The sequence below is a fragment of the Pseudorca crassidens genome, chromosome 13 (assembly GCF_039906515.1).
Source record: "Pseudorca crassidens isolate mPseCra1 chromosome 13, mPseCra1.hap1, whole genome shotgun sequence".
Lineage (NCBI taxonomy): Eukaryota > Metazoa > Chordata > Mammalia > Artiodactyla > Delphinidae > Pseudorca > Pseudorca crassidens.
In genome coordinates, this window is record NC_090308.1 from 49,709,996 (window position 1) to 49,731,996 (window position 22,001).

Consider the following 22,001-nt stretch of genomic DNA (forward strand, 5'->3'; position numbering starts at 1 on the left):
CTCTTGTCAGAGACCCTCGACGGGCTCCTCCCTCTGCAACCAAGGTTAACTCCACTTCTTGAAGCGCAGCTCTTACGTCATCCCCTTGCTCAAAAACATCCACTGCCTATTAAATGCCAAAGCCAGCATCTAACACGCCATCTGGCCCCATGTGACCACTTCTACATTGCTTCACGTTATTCCCCACCCCCGGCCCACCAATGGGATCGCACTCCTCCCCCACTCCCACACACTTCCTACTGTAGTACCTTAAAATAACCCTTAAAACAGCCCATGTGCATCATGTTGACCATGGGGAAGGAACCCTATCGAGCTGTAACAGAAAGAATCAACGATGTTCAGCAGACTCCATTACTTACTTGGGAGAGGACTACTTCTTCTAAGTCAAGGAAAACATTTGAGAAAGGTTTTCAAGAATGGGTTGAAACTGAAAGAGCTGTAAACAGACTTAAAATCAGAACCCTCTCTTAACCAGAAAATTAAACTAACCAAGATGCCCTGTTTAAATCTGGGTTAAAAAGTTCTCGTGCAGTCTGGATTTGACAGCTCAGTCAGGATTTGCAATTTGCAACATTTATCCAACTTCTCACCCTCAAACAAAACCCCAACATTAATTGAGCTTATAGGGGGCTTGAAGAACAGATAAATGTTACCAATCGGGAAGACAGACTGCAGTGCTGCAGAAATGCTAATTAATCTTAGGCGACTGAAAGTGGGTCAATGGTTTGCTGAAGTGCTGAGCCATACAAAGCGAAAGAATCTGAGATGTTGGAGACGCAAAACCAGAATCTAAGTAGAAAATCATTTGAAAACCAGAAGAGATTATTCCTGATGCTTCCATCCATCTATCCATTCCGTCAACAGTCGTTTACTGAGCGCCCACTGTATGCTTCTGAATGCGGCTATCACTCAAAAGCACCAGGACGATGCTAGAATTTCACTGGGCTCAGTTCTTTTCTAAGTCAGCAGACATAAATCAGGCTTTTGGGTTCCATGCTGAGTAGGGGGAAGAGCCAGTTCCACAAGGGCGAAGCAGCAGGAGCTGGAAAGAATGAACAAGCTAAGGGCTTATTGTGCTGCCCGCCCGGTCAGGGGTACAGACCAAGGCCAAGGCCGAAAGAAGGAGCCAGCTCAGCCAAACGCTCGCGGCACCCACTGGGAATGTGCCTGCAGAGGGGCTGGGAAGAGAGCCACGGGCGCGCTCCTGCCAGGCAGGAGGCGGAGGGCAAGCGGGGAGCCAAGTCACCATATAAAGGCGCCAGGGGAAGGGGTGGAGGCGCCTCCCTCACCAATCCTCTCCGGCCCCAGAGAGGATGGAGGGGAGGCAGAGAGAGGTTGTGCTATCTCTGGCCTGCTCCTTGGCTGTGGCTGCATTGGAGGTGAACAGCTCCAAAAAGGGCAGATGTTTTTGCTTTCAGCCTATACTCTCCAGACATTCCAGGTCTCGTTTTCGACATCACGCTGCCTGAGCGCTCCAAATCAGACACTGTTCATCATGGCTGGAGACAGCTGCTTGCCCAGGAAGAGGTCTAAACGGGATGAGAGAGGCATGACTTTAAAAGCAGCACAAGCAAGGACATGTCGGGGGATTCCCAGACAGTGCTCTCTGAGGCGCTGATGATTGCCCTGCATTTGGAGGTTCTGTTTAAAAAAAGAAACACAAGAAGTTGACCATATCTAAAAGTGGAGAGGGTTAGACAGACAGTTGTTCAATGGACACAAGTGATGGGAATGTAGGTAAAGGTTATTCCTTTTGGACTGTGACCTTTGCAAAATAGTGCCAGTCTTATAAGTCTTATTTGAGACATTTTACCAGATCTCCTGCCCAGTAGATATTTACAGAAGAAATGGGGGAAAATCCTTTCACGTTTTTCCAAAAAAGCAAACCCAAACGTATTTTGCTGAGCTGCTAAATGAGGCAATGCTGACGTCAGAGGCACCTCCTGAGGCAGGTCTGCTTCGCAAGGCTGCTATGGCCAGCCCCTGCCCATGCCTTCGACACTAGGCCCATCTGTTTGCACATTTGGTTGTACCAAACGCAGTTTATACCATAAAGCATACAATATGTGCTTGTTTCTAAATGAGATTTGCCATTTAATTGAATTTCAGTCAGCGTTCTAAATAGATGCTTTACTTAATGTTAGAGTCTAGCTTACACACTGCACCCAGCTGATGGAAGTGCTGCATTTTTCGGTCTCAGGTTCTATGTGTGTAGGAACTGGGAGTTACTAGTTGGACCACGGATCTTGGACAAATCAACCTCAGAGACAGACATGAGCCAAAGCAGTTTCCCTTGTTCTCCTTGGGGAAGTCCTTCGTAAGAGCTGGGAGGAGTGGATTCCTTTTCTCTGAGAATGTTGATAACTAGAAACCCTTGGCTTGTACCACAGCCATCATATTCTGACATGCCCCCATCACTGACGGGCTGTGTGTGGCGGGGGGTGTTATAAACCAAACCCTGCGTTATTTAAAATGAACAAATCGCCCTCAACTTTATCTGTTGTAAACTTACACGGTTAAGATATGGCTATCTACTGAAATGTCGCAAAGCAGACATAAAGCTTGGTGGTTGTTTCACTGACAAATGAATCAACAGCAGCTGGTGCTTGTCTAGCTAACGGAGGATAACGAGCCCTCCCTTCTGCAGCCAATTCAAGGGTCCTGGGGGCCGGTGCTCACCTTTCCCGGTAGCCAACTCTGACCAGTGCCTCAAGCCCCATCGGTGCGATGGCCTAGTTATCAAATTGGGTTTGGTCTCAGGATGACTTGTTTGGACACAAATCTGGCAGAGAAAATTCCTGTAAGGGTCTAATGACCCATCTCATTTTCTCTGGCTAAGAAAGTGCTCCTCAGCTATTGTTGCAAATGGCACAAGGCATGTGGTTATCACCACTCACTGGCGAAACCTACACCAACACCTGGCATGTCTTGCTAATTTGGTTCCTACTTTGTGAGGCAGATTCAGTTTCAGCCACATGCCTGTAGAGAAAGACTGACCCTGTGTGGCTGCTTTTTTTTAATCACTTTAAAATCTCTTGAGGTTTTGTAGAAAACCCTCTGCTGTCGATACGGGGGAAAAAATTGTTTTCAGGAGCCATCTTAATAATGTATACCACAGGTTCTCAACCTGCTCTTCATTTGAATCACCTGCGGAGCCTCTTAAAAACAGGTTCTTGAGCCCTGTCCCAGATCTGAATCAAGATCTCCCAGGTGGGGCCTGAGAACCTGTATTTTATTTTTTGTATTAGAGTATAGTTGCTTTACAATAGTGTTAGTTTCTGCTGTACAGCAAAGTGAATCAGCCACACGTATACATATATCCCCTCTTCCTTGGATTTCCTTCCCATTTAGGTCACCAGAGGGCACTGAGTAGAGTTCCCTGTGAGAACCTATATTTTTAAAGCTCCGCAAGTTTAGGAGACACTGATTCAAATCAAGAAAGAATTAGAAATCTCACCATCTTAATACCTACTAACTGTTCTTATAATATCATGTTTAAACATAATATGAATCCATGTTCCTTGTAAATAATTCCACAACACAGATGTGTAGAAAATAAAAGTGAAAATGCTCCTCCTACCCTTCATTATCAACTGACTCAACAGAGACAGATTAAGGACTTTCCAAAAAGATCCGTTCTCATATGCTGAAGTCAGACTTTACCCTTGAAAAGAGATGGATATGAATAATGTAAAAAAAAAAAACCTGGAAAACAATTTTTACTTTTGACATTTTCTCAAACAATTTCGTTTCTTTTTTTTTTTTTTCCTTTAATGGGAAACAACATCGGATGGGGGAGGAAATATCCTACTTCTCCCATCAGCCATCAGCTCTCGTACTACCTAGTTCCAAGCAGGATTTCCTCCCGGGTGGACTGTGGAAGTGGCTGGGCAGTTTCCTGCCAAGCTCCTCACCTGGTTGATAAAAAACACTTAAGGAGGTGTGCGTAGGTGACAGTTCATTTATTACTAGAGAGGATTTTTCTTTTTCTTTTTGTTTGTTTTAGATTTTTGTTTCTATGTTCTTCGAAAATATACTTAGCCATAACATGATTTATGATTTTTTTTACATCTTTATTGGAGTATAATTGCTTTACAATGGTATGTTAGTTTCTGCTTTATAACAAAGTGAATCAGTTATACATATACATATGTTCCCATATCTCTTCCCTCTTGTGTCTCCCTTCCTCCCACCCTCCCTATACCACCCCTCCAGGTGGTCACAAAGCACCGAGCTGATCTCCCTGTGCTATGCGGCTGCCTCCCACTAGCTATCTATCTTACGCTTGGTAGTGTGTATATGTCCATGCCACTCTCTCGCCTCGTCACAGCTTGCCCTTCCCCCTCCCCATGATTCATAATTTATGTTATGGCTAAGGCCCAGAAAAATGAAATCTCCCAATTGCCAATGTAGTCTTCAGACTTTTAAGACAAAGGCAACACTAACCTCTCAGAACAAAGTCTATAGACTCTTTCTGATTATTAATCCCTGGGTGATATCTGTGTACATTAAGAGACTATAAAGCCTCCGAAGTACATATGTGTCCACAATCCAAGTTAGCCTAAGAGAAACATTTCCTAGAGCTGAAACAAAAATAGTTCCAGGAAGTAATGACTCTATTTTAAAAGTTGCTGGAGGACTGGTGTATGTTTCAAAGATCAGTTCAAAGCCTCAGCGTCCAAGTAAACCTCAGACGGAGCAAAGTTTGAGCCACCAAAGATTAATACACTCACATCAGAATGTCGTGTGCGGTTTCTGAAAATCACTTTTATCACTAGGCAAAGAGGAAAAACAAATCTTATCCAACTGGTCACCTGGGCCAAGGGGAACAGGAACCTAAGATGTTGTGCTGGTCCAAAGTAATTTAAGATCCATCGTTTCTGTTTTGCCATTGTGTATGGCAGCCCACCAACGTGAAAAATGTGGGGAAAATTATTATTTCCTCCTCCAAAGTAGGAAGAAGAAAGTAAACATTTAAGGAAGAAGTACTAGATGACTAGAAAAAAATACTGTATAATACTTTACAGACTCCAAAGCATCTCATACTCAAAATTCATTCTTTCAGCACTTTTATCATGAGTCTGTTATGCCAAGAATCATCTCAGGTTTATAAAGACAAAGACTGTGTCCTTAGGAAATCCCAACAGTGGGTGAGGTAGCTACGCAAATGATAACCATTTGGAGAATCACAGAAGAAATATTTACAAAGACCTATGAGAGCTTCTGGTTAGTGATTTTAGGAAATAGTTGGGACACATAACTACTTCCTTGTAGCCTGAACAATTTCCCTGCTCTTCTAAAATATTTTGGTTTTGAGGAAAATATGAATTATACATATTTTTTCTTACTAGAAAAAAATCAAAGATGGTTCAAAACTGTAATATTTCATTCTTCTACATAAGTAAAAGACAATATAGAGTCAAAGTATAATTTTTAAAAAGTTAACATGGCTCTCAAAGAAATATAAAATTAACACAATTTAAAAAATTATCTCATTTAATGAGGGAAGCCAATACAATGGTAAAGTGGGCTCCACGAACAATCAAAGAACAGGGGGGTTTACAGGCATTAAAAAGAATGTTAGAATTAAGATTACTAGGTTAGATACACACCTGGCTAATAGCCTAAAGGTAACAAAACATAACTTTGAGGTTATCTTGTCTACCAGAGAGAAATCTACAAATTAATGTGTAACTTTATAGTGTCTGGGTTCTAATCAAATAGTAAACAGCAAGTTTAAACAAAGATATATTCTCCTTGAGAATTAAGCCCTGCCCATTAATGCCCTAGCATGACTTTGTCAGGACATCTAGGCTCCTACCCCACACCCTAGTTCTAAGTTTTTGTTAGTTTTTCTTAATAATAGTGAAATGGTTGAGGTCAGGGACATACTGCTTGGGTCCTTAGCTCTGGCTATACTAACTGGGTGTGCTAGCTACATTAAAGTCTTCAAAATGATGCATGCAGTATGTAAACTTTTGGGATTGGCTTTTTTTCACTCAGCGTAATTGGAGATTCGTCCAAGTTGTAGTGTGTATAAATAGTTCATTCTTTTTTTTATTGCTGAATAGTATTCCATGGTATGGATATTCCACAGTTTGTTTAGCCATTTATCCAGTGAAGGACATCTGGTTGTTTCTAGTTTTTGACTATTACATATAAAGTTGCTACAAACATTTTAAAAATAAAAATAAAATGAAGCACTGATGAGGGAAAAATTGGCTGGTCTTAGAAGGCTTCACAGAGAAGGGAACATGAGTGCTACATCTTGAAACATGAATTGTCTTTTGAAGATGAGAAGGGACAAGAGAAACTTCATCAGAGAGTCCCTCAAGCCTTTCTCGCTAAGAACCTATTCATGTTCAATTTTTAGACTATTTAGGTGTTACTTTTAACAAGTTCGGTTATGAGGTTCCCCTGCTAATTACAAATAAATGCAAAAGACAGTTAATGATTACCAAAGGCAAAGTTAACAACCACGGAAAGGGAGAGAGAAATCTACAAGAAGAACAGACATTAAAAGAACCTTATCAATAGACTCATGCTCCCAATGTAGGACAAATAACCTCTAGAGTAACAATTAATACCTGTAATATTGACCTTTGGCATCAAGGAGAGGTTAAATTATTTTTAATATCCTCTAAGAAGGCAAGGAAATATGCAATATATTTGAATATGATTTTACCACAATGATTAAAATAATTTTGGTGATTAAGGGGATAAATTACACATTTCCTTGATGGTTCTGAAAACAACATATTAATGTACTTAGTTTGCAAGGTGCTCTTTATTCTTCTTTGGACCAAAATAACTTTAACAGGAACACAAAATTAAAACATAAATCAATAGAGAAGAATATGGCCTTTAAACACCAATTTTGCTTTACAGACAACTATTGGTCCAAAGTGAAAAGTAGTTCAGAAAGAAGTGCGTTAAAATTTTATGCCAATTAAACTTTAAGACATTTAGTCCCTTGAGCCAGAAAAAGCATATCCTTAACCATACTGACATCTCAAGTATCTAATATTAGCGGGATACCAGGACTTTTCACTGTTTATTAAATATGACCATCATCTAAGCTACAATCAGAGAAACAGTTATGTGCTCATAATGCCGTAAGACAACAGGGCTATTTGTCAGTACTGAACTGATGGGTTTTCTTCCTTTTCAAACAGATTACAGGTTACGACATAACTTGAAATCAAACTGTAAAACAGAAGTGTTTTCTTTCATCCACATTTGAAAACATCTTCTCCGGTTATGTCTAATCTAAGACATCCATGATCAAAACACCAAAGCAAAAGAGAAACAATGATGATAAAATAATATTACAATTAAAACCCATAAAGGAATCCCATAAAACAAAACTACAAAATAAAATCCATAACTAAATCCCTTTTTAGATATAATATTGAAATTTTCTTTTAATGTTATAGCAAACTATCTTTTCTACCCTTTTAATTTTTTCCTTAAAAAAGAAAACGAGGACTAGGAGTGCCTAAGCTCCTATGGGGTTAATTCACTTGTCTAAAGATTAGAGTTCTGGTAATACATTGTACCAAAATCTAAATCAATAAATGCTTAATGGACACTTAAATTAACACTGTGACTACTTTAAGGTACATTAATCAAATTCATTCTCCACCTGACACAGCAAATTCTTATACCAGGAAATCTTTCAAGGTATGTAATTTAAAGAAAATACAAAATACATAGGGGAAAGCATTTGTAATCCAAATACTCAGAATCAGGAACTCAAGTGCCTATTTGTGAATCAGTTTTTTAAAGTTAAATAGAAACATTAACACTTTAAGCAAAGTTTTATCACCTTTAAAATGTAGTAATGGTGTAATATGAGCACAGAAATTTCTCTACCATCTATATAACCAAAAAGACACTAGTAACCATTTAATAAATAGCTGATAACAGTGTAAAATATGACAAATTTAGTCACTCTCAGCAGAAGTACTTGGCTGGGTAAGAATAAGTTCAATGCTGTTTGTGGCAAACAGGGATTATATTTTGAGGTGGTTTTGATATGGTTAATATAAATAAACACAAAGCTTTATATTAAAATGGTCTTATATATACATAAATTATTTGGTTTTAAACTGGTGATACCTACTATGTGATTTTGAAAATTTACTGTATTTCAAATGAATATATATTGTCTTCATGTATAAACCGTCTCCACTAAAGAGTTGATGTCACTTTAAGCATTTTATTTATATACTGCATTTAACGAATATTCAAAAACTTCTAATAAAACTTAACATTTGCACTATTATAATTTTATTAAGGGGAAGTCATTTGTGAGTTCTTCCTTTTTTTTTCTTTTTAAACAGCTATACACATTTTTGTCCGATCCATTAAAACCAAATTATTTCCTTTAAATACTTACCTAGAAATGTCATCTTCTAAATACAGCAGTGTCAAGGAATTAGAGAATTTCAGGGCCAGAAGAATCTTTAGACTATATCCAGCGTAGGAGATCCCAAACTTTAGTCTGCATCAGGAGTCCCTGCAGTTCTTGTTAAAGTGCAGATGGCTAGGCCCATGTGCACCCAGCTGGCTCAGCAGGCCTGGGGTGGGGCCTGGAAATAACCCGGTTAACCCCACCCCACCCAAAGATGCCTCTCATGTACGGGTCCACAGATCACTGGGAGGAGCAACACTGGGGGGGGGTCCACCCACCCTGCACCCCAAATCGTGAATCCTCCTACTGCATCCACATCCTACTGAGGCCATTTCTCCCTCAAACTACTCCCTCCCCACCTCCTCCATGGAACTCTGCCTCCTGGGGAAGCTCGTTACACATCGGATGGAAGCTTCTAATAGAAACCTATACATTCAAAACATAAACTTATTCAACATGGGATTACACAGGGACTTGACTGGCAGTCCAGTGGTAAAGAATCTGCCTTCCAACGCAGGGGACGCAGGTTTGATCCCTGGTCAGGGAACTAAGATCCCACATGCTGCGGGGCAACTAAGCCCACCGGCTGCAACTACTGAGCCTACGTGCCGCAGCTAAGACCCAACACAGTCAAATAAATAAATATTTAAAAAAACAAAAAAAACATGGGCTTACACAAATACACCAATGCAAAGACACACTGAAGAATTAAATGTATGAAAAACTGACCTGCTTCTTCTGGTATTTGTTTATCAGATTCAAAAACAAGGCATAACATCTGGAGTAGTTGGCCAAGGCTACACAGCAGTCATGATAAGTAGTAACTTTGCTGCAGAAATGTCAAATGGAAAAAATAAAAATAAACTTTGTTTTTCAATAAAGTTCAACTATACCTAGGGTCACTTTAAATGCAGACCTTCAAAGCACTGTTCTGTGCATGAAAAGCAGTCTGGAAATACTGTACACACCGGTCCAGAGAAGCCTCAAGGAGGCGCGCTGTCTGCTCTAGACTCTGGGGGCACAGAGTGGGAGGAGGGAAGATTTTTTTTCAAGTTCTTTGAAAAACAGAAACCTGAAGCCTCTAACACATGTACAAGGTATGAATTTACACTGCCCATGTGGTTCAGAAGACACAAGCGAAGAAATTTACACAAAATCTGGATGGATATCAACCAATCTCCTGGGACTCCAGTAGAAGTAAATGTTAAAATGCTCAAATATACTAGGCTGTTAGTGGTATATTAATATCAGGCAAGATAGACCTTAAGGCAAAAAGCCTTGAAAATAGCTTCAAATTTTCAAAAGTAAGCAAGAAAACAATGAAACTCACAAGGTGGAGTTGACAAACCTACCTCAAATTGGGAGATGTCCATAAATTTCTCATTAAGTGATAGATTAATAGGTAAAACATCACTAATATTTTAAAAACTTGATCATGTTAACAGGCCATTAACAAGTCTCAGTAAATTTTCAGAGAACCAGTGTCTCAGATCACATTCTCTGGTCAAAGTACAATTAAATTAGAAATCAATGAAAAACACACTGTTTAAAAAACTTACTTTTGGAAATTTAAAAACACATAGCTTGTGGGTCAAATCAATAAGAAAATAGAAAAACACATATCTGAATAATAACAAAAACACTACAAATCAAAATTTGTGAGATGCAGCTACAGCAGTATTTAGAGGAAAATTTATAACCTTAAGAAAGCTGAAAAGAAAGGAATTTCTAATCAAAACAGAAGAAAATATAATGTATCCCCAAAGAATAGAAGATAGGGATTATTAAGGATAAGAACAGAAGGAATAAAATACAAAATAAACATACAACAGAGTGCTTCAATAATCTGTTGGTTCTTCACAAAAACTAATAAATTGTCAAACCTTTGGCAAGACTGATCAAGAGAAAAAGAGAAACATCACAAATCATCAAAATAAGGAATAAAAATCAATATCAAAATGAAGAGGTGGTGTAACATAGCTTTTAAATGTATGAATTCTAGAGCCATACTACCTGGTTTAAATCATGGCTGTGTGACCCTGGGAAAACTACCAAACCTCTCTATGCCTCAGTCTCCTCATATGTACAATGAAGATAATAATAATAGTACCCACCTTTTAAAGCTGTTATAAGGAATAAATGAATTAGTATTTGGAAAGTGCTTAGAACATTGCCTGGCACATAGCAGGCACTGTATAAGTATTTCTTAAATAAATAATATAAACAAAAGGGGCATAATTAGAGATAGAATAGAAATTAAAAGGATAATAGAATATTTGGGATGACTTTATACAGTTTGAAAACTTAAATGGACAAATTCCTATAAAAATATAACTTTTAGAAACTGAATCAAGTAGAAATAGGAATATGACTAGACATATAACTATTAAAGAAAGTGAATCAGTTGTCAATGACATTCACACATGCATGCATGCATGCATGCACACACACATATACACACACCAGGATAAAACAGCTTTCAAGCAAGTTCTACAAACTTTTCAAGAAACAGGTAAGTTTAATTTTCAGAAATTCTTCTAGAAGAGAGAAAATGTTGGAATATATCCCAGCTCATTTTATGAGGCTGGTATAAACTTGACACTAAAACCAGACACGGACAGTATGAGAAAGGAAACATACAGGTCAATGTAACTCATAACCATAGATGAAAAATACTAAACAGAATATTAGTTAAGCAAATCTAGCAATATATAATGGCTTAACATGAGAAAATCTGTTAAGAAAATCCACATAATCAAAATACATTCGAGGCAAGTATTCAAGGAAACTTAAAATCCATTAATGAGAGAAAATTATTCCTTAACTGTCCAAGGGTATCTACAGAAACCTACAACAAACATTAATTTCAACTGGCAAAACCACAAAAATATTTCCTTTCAACTCAGGAGAAAGTCAGCTGGTTCAACACTCTCACAACTTTGTATTGGACATCCTAAGCCACACACCCAAGAAAAAGGTAGGGACAGGGGCCAAGAGTTGTAATCATCGGAAAAAACCCAAAAGTACTTATTTGCATATAATTTGCATAGAAAATCAAAGAGAATCTACACACTAACTCTTAGACCTAATGTTAATCAAGATGTCCTGGGGCTTCCCTGGTGGCGCAGTGGTTGAGAGTCTGCCTGCCGATGCGGGGGACGCGGGTTCGTGCCCCGGTCCAGGAAGATCCCACATGCCATGGAGCGGCTGGGCCTGTGAGCCATGGCCGCTGAGCCTGCGCGTCCGGAGCCTGTGCTCCGCAACGGGAGAGGCCACAACAGTGAGAGGCCCGCGTACCAAAAAGATGTCCTGGATACAAGATTAATAAGCAAACATCAATACTATCCATAAACACTAGCAACACTCATTAGAATTGTTTTTTTTGAAGACTGCATTCATAATTGCAGCAAGCACCGTGAAGAAATGTATCTAACAAAAGATGTACAGAATCTTTTTGGAGAAAGTTATACAATTTTATTAAAAGAAGAAGACATCACAAATGTTTGTGGATGGAAGACTCGATGTCATAAAGATGCTAATCAATTATCCCCACGTCTGTCCCAGATACTCTACACAGTCAATGTAGTTTCATGAAAAAAAAATCCAAAGTTCCTGTCATGGACTTTAGCTGATTCTCCAATTCATGAGGAAGAGAAAATAAGAATTTGGATCTTAAAGGAGAAAAGAAGTGAGGGATTCATCTTATCCTACAGCAAGACTTAAATCCAGAATAGTAAAAACAGCATGGAACTGGTCTGAAGACGGACCAAACAGAATGTCCACAAACAGGCCTGCAAGTATATGGAACCTCGTGTTCTACTGACTAGGCATTCAAACACAGTGAAAAAAGAATGGTGTATTCAATAACATGTGCTGGGAAAACTGTCCACGTGGGGAAAAAAAAATTAAATTGGATCTCTACATGCCACCATATACAAAAATAAACTTTTTATGATTTTATAGTGCTTCAAAATGGGACTAAGTACCCAGAATGAAGTACCCAGACAGGAAAGCACAGTGCTAAAAGATCAAAGCTGGACTCACATCCTCATATTGGGGTCAATTACCAATTCAGTCTTCAGGAAATTTTGTATTTCATTAAACAACTACAATATTATAGTTCAAGAAAGGCCCAGGTCTCTTGAGAAGGATCATTATGTAAAAACAATAGCAAAGAGCAGTGAGGGAAGAAATATAAATGCATAATTTAAAGACAGTTCCGAAATTTAGCCACATCTTGCTTTGAGGCAGCCTGGATTCAGGTGATCATTGCTTCTGGAGAAAAGTAAGTATAAACATGACTAGTGAATGTGTGAGCCAAAGTTCAGCCAAACAGCTGAAATAAAATGACCTTCAATTACAAATTAAGTCAGATCAGTCTTTCTAAGCAATGGCCTCCGTTTTCAGTTAAAATCCGTAAGCATTGCTTCCAAGCGCACCAGAAGGTTTGCCATGTTTTGTGATATAGCTCTTTATCTCCGATAAGCAGAGAGGAAGTTTTGTTTGTTTGTTTGTTTTGTAAAAATACTAGGACAACTCACAGCTTTAGTTACAGTAACTTAAAATCAATGAGTTTAGAATCACAACAGAAATACATAAGAAATGAAGTCATTAGTTTAAATCATTTTTTTAAAAACTCAGGCCACTAGATTTACCTTTTCTTTGAGGTGACATAAAAAGTAAAAACAGGATTCCTTGCCAGTCACACACACAAATATTAAAAACAACCCCCTAAATCTAAACATCAGCATTTTTGTAAGGCTACTTTGTTTTCCTAGTCTACCTACCTGAATATTCTGGCAACATTGGTGCAGACCTCCTTGTCACCTATGTACTGTCCCATCACCATGCAGAGCTGGGGAAGGGCACTGATGCTTAGCAACTTGCTTCTTGCTAGTGGTGAGTCAACCAAGTTTCTCAGCGTAGCAGTCATCTATGAAAAAAAACACATTAGTGTCATTTTTTAAAATTAGAAAATACAGCAACACTAATCGGCACAGCATAATTCATACCATACGTTTCGCAACATGAGTAGCTAAACCGAGGCCCTGTTATGCATCTCCCATCCGAGAACATGGGCCTTATATGCACAAGTAGCACAAAATGAAGACCAAGAAATGAATACAAAGAAAGCCTACTTTGGTTCAAAAGTAATGAATGAAATATTCGTGTTAAGAAGCAATTAGTATACCAAAACCCCAGGGTTAAGCAAATCGTCATCTGGGTTTAGTAGAAGTCATAAGATCATCCACTGACCCTGTGACATGCCACATGAGTTCCACAGGACAGAAATTCCTTGTTCCATATTCTTATAAATACCATCAAATAACAATGCTATAGCCAAAGAATATTTAAGACTGTTAGTCTCATTCTCTTCCAAGTGGCAAGAACTGATGTCTTGCAAATTTCTTATTTTGTAAAAAATGTTCAGAAAAGCTATGTACTTTAACCCTTGTCTGAAAATGGAGAACAATTTAATAAATCCATAAAATGAAAGTTGCTGTTATCTAATAATTTTAAATATGCAGGGTGATCTTTCCTCGTGAGATAGTACAGGCAGGCTACTGGTTAAGAGAGTCAGCTTGGAAGTTGGATGGCTTGGTCAAATCCCAGCCCTACCACTCACCAGTTTAGGTTAGTTAACCTCCCAGAGCATATTCTTCTCAACAGTAAAGCGGGGATGGTGATAATTGCCCTGGAGTTATTAGGATTCAATGAGATGAGATGCATGCGTGGCATTGCCACTGCTGATTAACTAACAGGAGCTCAAAAGTCATGGGTCCCATCCCCGCCTTTGTTGTGGGTCTTCACACCCAAAATGCAGAAGAAGGGAGATCGCTGGCCGTGGAGTGAAAGGATGGAGATTCAAGTCCGAAATCTCTTCCTAAATAAGCGACTGAGGCACTCACTCGTTCCTCAGCTCCCTCAGTTCCTCATCTGTGAAAAGGGGGTTACAACCCCTGCTCACCAGCCAGGGTTGTGTGTATCAGGTGGAAAAAATGTAACACTGTTTTTGTACACTGTAGAGCATTATGTAAATATAAAGCCATAATTAATAAACTTTGAAAACAATTATTAAGATGACATGTACCTTTGATTAGTTTTCCTTTGTAACAACCGCAACAAAAAGATTTTGTTAAAATATAACCCACTACCTTTTAAAGCAGAGAAAATAAAATTAATGTTTCAAATAAATGTGGGCAAGTCTTTTGTAGTCAATTCACTTACGTAGCAATTTAGTAAATTCTTCCCGGAAAGGTTCAGTATCCAAAACACTGGAGGGGAAACAAACTATTCTAGCATTCCACTTTACCAGGGATCGACAACGCAGTCTATTAAGCTAAGTCTATTCAAGCCATCACTGCCATAAAATGGAAAATTCTCATCATCGGATCCTGGCTCTACCTGTTCTCCTTCTTCAGAGACAGCCCAGGCACTGGACCACTGCTGGTTTATGTCAATCCAAAGGGAAACTCAGAGGCTTCCCCACTCCGACACCAAACAGCACAGATGCCCAAGTGAATCCTGGCCTGAACCAGACAGACAGAGACCGTGGCAGATCATGGAACATTCATTCCACCCACGGTGCACACAAACGCCTCCCCTTCCCTGGCCCCCAAGGCTTCACAGATTGGGCACCTCAATCTGTTGTCATCTTCTGGCTCCCTAACTCAACCTCTGGCAGGGGGCGCTGTCAGCAGGAGGGACCAGACTTTTCTTAGGAGATTTTCTTGTTTCAACCTCAGTTTTGGTGGAGTTTTTTTCTCCCTTTCAACCCTTTTTCTCACCTCATTAGAAAAAGTTAAGACAGCTCATGATTCTTTTGCCCCGAATACATAACTTTTATAAATGGCCCCAATCAAGAGTGGAAGCACACATTTATATGTGACACATCACCTGATTTTAAATCCCTATCTATTTACTGCCTGTATCAATCACATTGTATGGAGCACAGGGAGTTGAGTGAGTTGAATGTTTCCAAATTTGTCAGTTGTGATGCTAGCAGAATAATATACATGAAACATATACCATGCACTTGAAAAATACATAGTGATGCCTCAATATATGACACTAGCATCAACACAGTGTCTCAAGTTGCAAAACTTCAGACACATTCCAGAATCTTGCCTTTCTGTCACCCTAAGCCCTACTGGCTTTTTGTCTATTGCTCCTAGAATATGACTCCATTTCCTGACCTTGGTGTACAGGGCCTGGTATGGTCTGACTCTTGCCAACCCCTCAAACTTCATCTCATACCACACACCCCCCACAAACTACTTCATGTTAGGTTATTTAATATTATGTTTTATTGTCTATTTCTCTATACTAGAAGCTTCAGTGAGGGGATACACTTTGTCTTTTCACCATTGTGCCCCCCAGGCCCAAATCTAGTGCCTGGCACACAGTGGGTCCTCAATAAACATTTGTTGATAGAATGGACGAATGGATTAATACCTACAAAGGAAACACTGGTATAAATAGAAAGAAAACCATGGATGAATCAGACAATATCTCAGGTAGATGGATTTTAAGATGATTTAAAAGGAGCAGAGGAATAAAAAAATAATCGATGAAAGAAAAATGGACTTCCTGGAGGGGGACTAGTGTATTCCCTACTCATCTCATTCACGACAGCAGCTCCTTCCTAGGCTCCTAACTCCTCTCCCTCCTTCCCTTTCAACAGCTGATTGATCACCTGTTCTACCTCTTCTTCCCATCTTCAAGGCTGCTGGTTCTGTTTAAGCCCATTTCATCTCTCTCCCAAACTCTACAGTCCCCGCATGGGCTCCTTCCACTCTCTCCACTGTTGGGCTCATCTCCCCACAGCATCTCCCTGCTGCCAGAGGGAGCATCTGGAAACCCAACCTTCCCTGTTCAAAGACTTCCTCTGACTTCCGGTGGCCTACTGGGCAAAATCCATATCCTAAAGGCTATTCACTCCTAAAGCGCGGTTCACCCCCCTCAAGCTCATCTCCTTCACCTCCCCCTTCCTCCCTCTCTATCTTTCAGACTCTGCACCTCATCCTTTCACAATTCCAAGCCTTTGAACGGACCACTGCCTCTGCCCAGAATGTCCTCCTCCATCACACTCTGCCGCCCCCTCTCCAACGTGCTCACCTCCTGCTCGGGTTTATGGACCCAGCTCAGGCTCACTTCTCCTCTGTGAAGACTTTTCAGCGGTTGATTGCTTCTCTTCCAGGTGAACAGACCTTCCTGCTCCACACCCATCACAGACTCCTAACCACTAGTTTCAGGTACCTTCTCTCCCACTGTGAGCTCCTCCACAGTCCAAACAGTTTCTTATTCCTTTTCCTACCCAGAGGACAATAAATATGCCCATAAAAAGCTTACTGGATGGGGCTTCCCTGGTGGCACAGTGGTTGAGAGTCCGCCTGCCAATGTAGGGGACGCGGGTTCGTGCCCCGGTCCGGGAAGATCGCACATGCCGTGGAGCGGCTGGGCCCGTGAGCCATGGCCGCTGAGCCTGCGCGTCCGGAGCCTGTGCTCCGCAACGGGAGAGACCACAACAATGAGAGGCCCGCGTACCGCAAAAAAAAAAAAAGCTTAGTGGATGATACACATCAGGAGAAGGGAAGGAAGAGGGGATGAGGAAGGGAAAGAAGGAAAGGAGGAGGAGGAAGGAAATGAAGGGACAAGGGAGACAGGAGACAGAAAAGGAGGCTTTTCCCCTTTAAGAAGCCTCTGACAAGAAAGTGCCGGCATTAGCAGAGGGCTGGTGGTAAACCAGAGCTTAAATCCCCGGGGAGGAGGGTCAGGAGGAGGTCGCCAGGCAGATGCAGCTGTGAAGGCCCCCCATTTGAAAGGCTGGCTGTGAGCCAATGATCTCACTGCGGGAGGGGCTGGGGCTGAACGCTGAGCACAGACAAGTGGCTTTTTCTGGGAAAAATATAAAGAGATCAGTGGGAGGAGAGTCTAGCTAAATACTGTGGTAACAGTAAAAGCAAATTCCAAGTCAACCCACCTAACTCTCAGCCTCGCTCCAACTTTTTAACAGAGATGTATTTGCAGAAATTGTTAATGAGCTGTGTGCTCTGCCGCTGAGTCTTTGTTTTCCACCCCGCAGGAAAGCCCACCCACTGGGCCTGCACCCAAAGCAGGAGTTCACCGAAGTCCGGCCGAGCTTCGTGCTGGGAGAAATGTATCTGTTCCTTTCTTAACTTTCTATTCTAGTTTATATTGTTCCTAATTCCACTGAGTTATGTACTCTTCTATTTTACTGCATATAATCTTTTAAGCCATGTCAAACACTTTATGACAAAGAAAGAAAAAGAAGTAGAAGTCAGATGCATACACAGATGCTTGTTTAGCTTCTAGAGGACTTTACTGGAACAATTCCCAACCTCTGAACTGTCATCTCACCAAGCAAGAGCAAACTGAAAAACAGGAGTTTCCATTCTTCTTTTTCCCATCACTTAATGTGCAACCCCTTGGGACAGATACACTGAGTCAGAAGGCGACCAGTGGGAAGAAGAAAAAGGAGAAGAATGTGGAACTGGTAATCCACAAAAAGGATTGATAAAAATTTAAGTGTCCTTGCTTATTAGCAGCTGTTAGATGATGTCTGGGACAAAAGGGGACCTAAATGTTGGGTATGTGTCAGGGAAGAAACATGCTGGTGTGATTCTGGTCGCTAATCTACTGCTGGAAAATGACTGCGCCACACACACACGTTACAGCTTTGTGGTGCTCACTTTTCCTGCGGCAGCTTTTTCTCTCGGGGTTTCCCCAAACTCCTTGATCGTCAGGTTGGGCCCCAACCTCAATCAGCATCTCCAGGTAAAACACCTGGTGAGTTTGGCAAAGCTGTCCTATCTCACACTGAATTAGTTGGGCCTCAAAGTCTTCACCATGCAGTCAACATTGGGAGAGCCATTTTAAAGGGAAAAATTCTATCAAGAAGTGATTATTTTATAAGGGCTCAAAAAGCATTTTAGTAAAGCAAAATTAGAATTCAAAAGATTTAGCATTTAAAAAAATCAATTTAGGTACTTCATTATCGATTTTAAATTATGTTTCCAATTATTATTTGAAAAACCTAAGCAAACACATGAAATATTTGCCTTAAAATATGAGGCCCTCCTGATTTAGATCGATGAACTTAAGAATGACAGTGCAGGCCCAGCAGCTGTGGCCTCATCCCCAGCATTCTCTACTGCAGGGGGGTGTGCGCACGGTGGGGAGGGCTGGTTGGTCCACCTGGGCCTCCATATACTGCTCATTTCTCGAGTGGATGACTTCTCTACTCCCTTTGCACTCTCCCTCCATCAGAGTCCTCAGTCCCCAGGGAACTCACCAGATTCTTCTGCCCTAGGAGGCATTCAGCCATCAGAGCTGGCCCAGATCAGAGGGGCTTGCAGCTCACAGCCCACCAGAGAATTCCCGTTTAGGTGCATCAGAAATTGAACAGGCTCTTTGGCTAGCCCAGGAACTTCACCGTCAATCATGGTATTATTCCTTGGAGAAATATTTTCCCAATTTCAAAAAACTGGCTTTCAAAGAAAACTTTGGAACATAATGCAATTGAAAATTGCACTAACAGTCTGAAAGTTATTATGCTTCCTCTACCAAAATTAGCATCATGAGTCATTTTATTTTTATACATTGAATGTTATTATGAAAAAAATATGAGCAGCTACTTTATTTTTTATAAAGCTATCTTGTGAGCTTGATCTCATTTGCTCCCTGAATGTTGTAGACAGGAAAGGTATCCTGAGCTCCAACTTTCAGATGAGGAAACTGAAGCTCAGAAAGTCTACCAGCTCCAGGTAGGTGGGCATCTGGGGCTCTAACGACTCCTCATCTGTTGTCTCCCCTGCTCCATTTGACTGTCTCCTAAAAGCATTCATTTTATTGCTCAATCATCTGGAATATCCATAACCAAAATCCCTAGAGCTTTATCTCAACTTAACTGCCAACTGCAAAATGGTTCACTTCCCGCTGATGATGTGAAAGAATAAACACAGCCGCCAGAGACCACAAACAGTGTCAAATGATTTAAGACCAAAGCCACACCATTTTCCAACCTCAGCAAAACCATCTCCCTCTATTAATGAAAGCATATTCATTTTCTGGATTTGTGCCCGATCGAGACCACATATATGCCAAAACCAGAGCCCATGTGGTAACCCAAGAAGTTTCATATTGTCTCATGTATGATTAGTACAGCTCTGCCTGAGAAAAAGGAAACCAATTGTAAGATGCCACTATATACATGAAACCACTAGTTCCAAGACTTCCTAAGCATTTTCTTGGAGTTAAGGTACATGCATGTGAAAGTCATATTAATTCGCAATCCTCAGCAATGCTTGGTGCCTGGCTGTGGAGCCCATTTGGCACATTCCTACCATGAGTGTCCTACTTCTGCAGGAAATGGTTCTGCCCTCAAGCTCCAGTGCCCTACTTTGAGACTCTTATTTAACACTTGCCTATGTTTGTTATTGTTTCTCCATTTACTCCCACTATGTCAGTTACCTTGGTAAAATGAGTAGGTAGCTGATTCTTCCAGTTGTGGCCATTATATGTATCAATACAGCTGAAATTTGAATGTCATCTAGACTACATAGAATGCCAGAGCAGTAAAATAAGGAAAATGAGTCTGAAAAAGATAATGCTTTAAGAACTGCAGAGTAATAACACTGATTTTCAGAATTACATGTTAAAGTTAGTGCCATTTCTTTATTGCCACAACTAATATGTCTACAGGGAAGAGATGAGACTGAGCAGATATGACAGCAATTGAAAAGCAAATGGCTCTCCCCAGAAGCAGGTGGCATAGGAATACTTACTTCCCACACCTGATGTTCCTTCCTTGTGAGGTGACATTTCTTAGCATAATCTCCTGGTCACTCTCCACCCCTCACTTCCTGCTTGGTGAGCACAGGTGTTCTCCTCTGCTCCTCCTGGGGCAGGTGTGGCCTGTGACTGGGTGGGCAAATCTGATTCAGGGGTTCAGGATTAGAAAGCACACCCACCTCAGCTATAAACTACATCCTTCAACTTTCTTCCCCATCTGCCTTAGTCTCTCTCTTATTTCTAATTCAAAGCCCAAGGCGTTACATGTTTGGGACCTCTGACTGCCCCCAAATCTTCAGGTATGCCATCCGTGGAGAGTCAAAGTTGAACAAGAGTTGCCTATATGTAGCCCTTTCCCAGGAAAGGGAAGAGTAGGCTCTGACTGCCCGCTCTCTCATGCCAGTTGGATGACCGAGTGGTCATTACACTACTGGGTATTCCTTTATAGGAAGGAAACCTCATAAGCAGAAATAGCTCCCCTTCCCACTAACAAATACATCATTAAAAAGTTAGCAAGCTTAATAACCAAACTAAATACTGTGACAAAAAAAGAGACTCACCTAATCTCAAAAATAATATGCAAATAAGTAAAACAGTTAATTGTATCGTACTCATATCAGTTTCCCCCTTTTAATAATGTCCTACAGTTACGTAAGATGTCATCACTGGGAGAAGCAGGGTGACTGGGTAAATAGGACCCCTCTACTATTTTTGCAACATCTTGTGAGCCTATACTGAGTTCAAACTAAAAGATAAAAAGGAAAGCCACACACACACAAAATACACAAAGATGAAATCCATCTTTAACTCTGTCATCTTAATTGTTGTGATTAATTTTTTCTTATCAGAAATAATTGCTCTTTGAAGCTTCAAGGTTTTTTTTTTTTTTTTGCGGTACGCGGGCCTCTCACTGTTGTGGCCTCTCCCGTTGCAGAGCACAGGCTCCAGACGCACAGGCTCCAGACGTGCAGGCTCAGCGGCCATGGATCATGGGCCCAGCCGCTCTGCGGCATGTGGGATCTTCCCAGACCGGGGCACGAACCCATGTCCCCTGCATCGGCAGGCGGACTCTCAACCACTGCGCCACCAGGGAAGCCCGAAGCTTCAAGTTTTGGAATTCTGATCTCACTTTGTTTAATAAATTTCTGCTGAGTGCCATCTACGTGCCATGTCCTGTTCTAGGTGCTTCAATAGATCATCTTGTTTAACTCGCCTGACTACCCTCTACCCCAGGCACGGCCAGTCACTGGGAGGTGAGGAGGGCGAGGCTCACAGAATGTCAGAGCTGAACCGCCAGTTCAGGCCTATGCTCCCATCACTAGTCCATGAGGCAGCACTGAGACCTGTCCCCGCCGGGCCCAAAGCCAGAGGGACCATCAGCGCTCTGGAAGGCGACAGTACCATGTGCTCGGGACGTGGAATACACAATACAGGAGTGAACTCGCATTAGCCAAGGTGGGGAGTTTACTCTAGGGCTTAGAAATTAAAAAACAAAAACCCAACTATATCAAAACATCTTTTTTTTTTTTTTTTTTTGCGGTACGCGGGCCTCTCACCCCTGTGGCCTATCCCGCCGCGGAGCACAGGCTCCGGACGTGCAGGCCCAGTGGCCATAGCTCATGGGCCCAGCCGCTCCGCGGCACGAGGGACCCTCCCGGACCAGGGCACGAACCCGCGTCCCCTGCATCGGCAGGCGGACTCTCAAACCACTGCGCCACCAGGGAAGCCCCCAAAACATCTCTTAATTTAAAAGTGCAGAGATAAAGAAATC

General features: G+C 41.1%; 1 protein-coding gene across 5 annotated transcripts in view; it reads right to left on the bottom strand.

The window, feature by feature from the left end:
• ARMC2 (armadillo repeat containing 2) overlaps nt 1–22,001 on the bottom strand; it is a 236,578-nt gene that overhangs the window by 48,973 nt on the left and 165,604 nt on the right. For all 5 annotated transcript variants that reach the window (XM_067702383.1, XM_067702382.1, XM_067702384.1 and 2 more), the window contains 2 exons: nt 13,204–13,349; nt 9,146–9,245 (listed from right to left, as the gene is read on the bottom strand). In XM_067702383.1, coding sequence (XP_067558484.1) covers nt 9,146–9,245; nt 13,204–13,349 — 246 coding nt within the window. The remainder of the gene's footprint in view (nt 1–9,145; nt 9,246–13,203; nt 13,350–22,001) is intronic.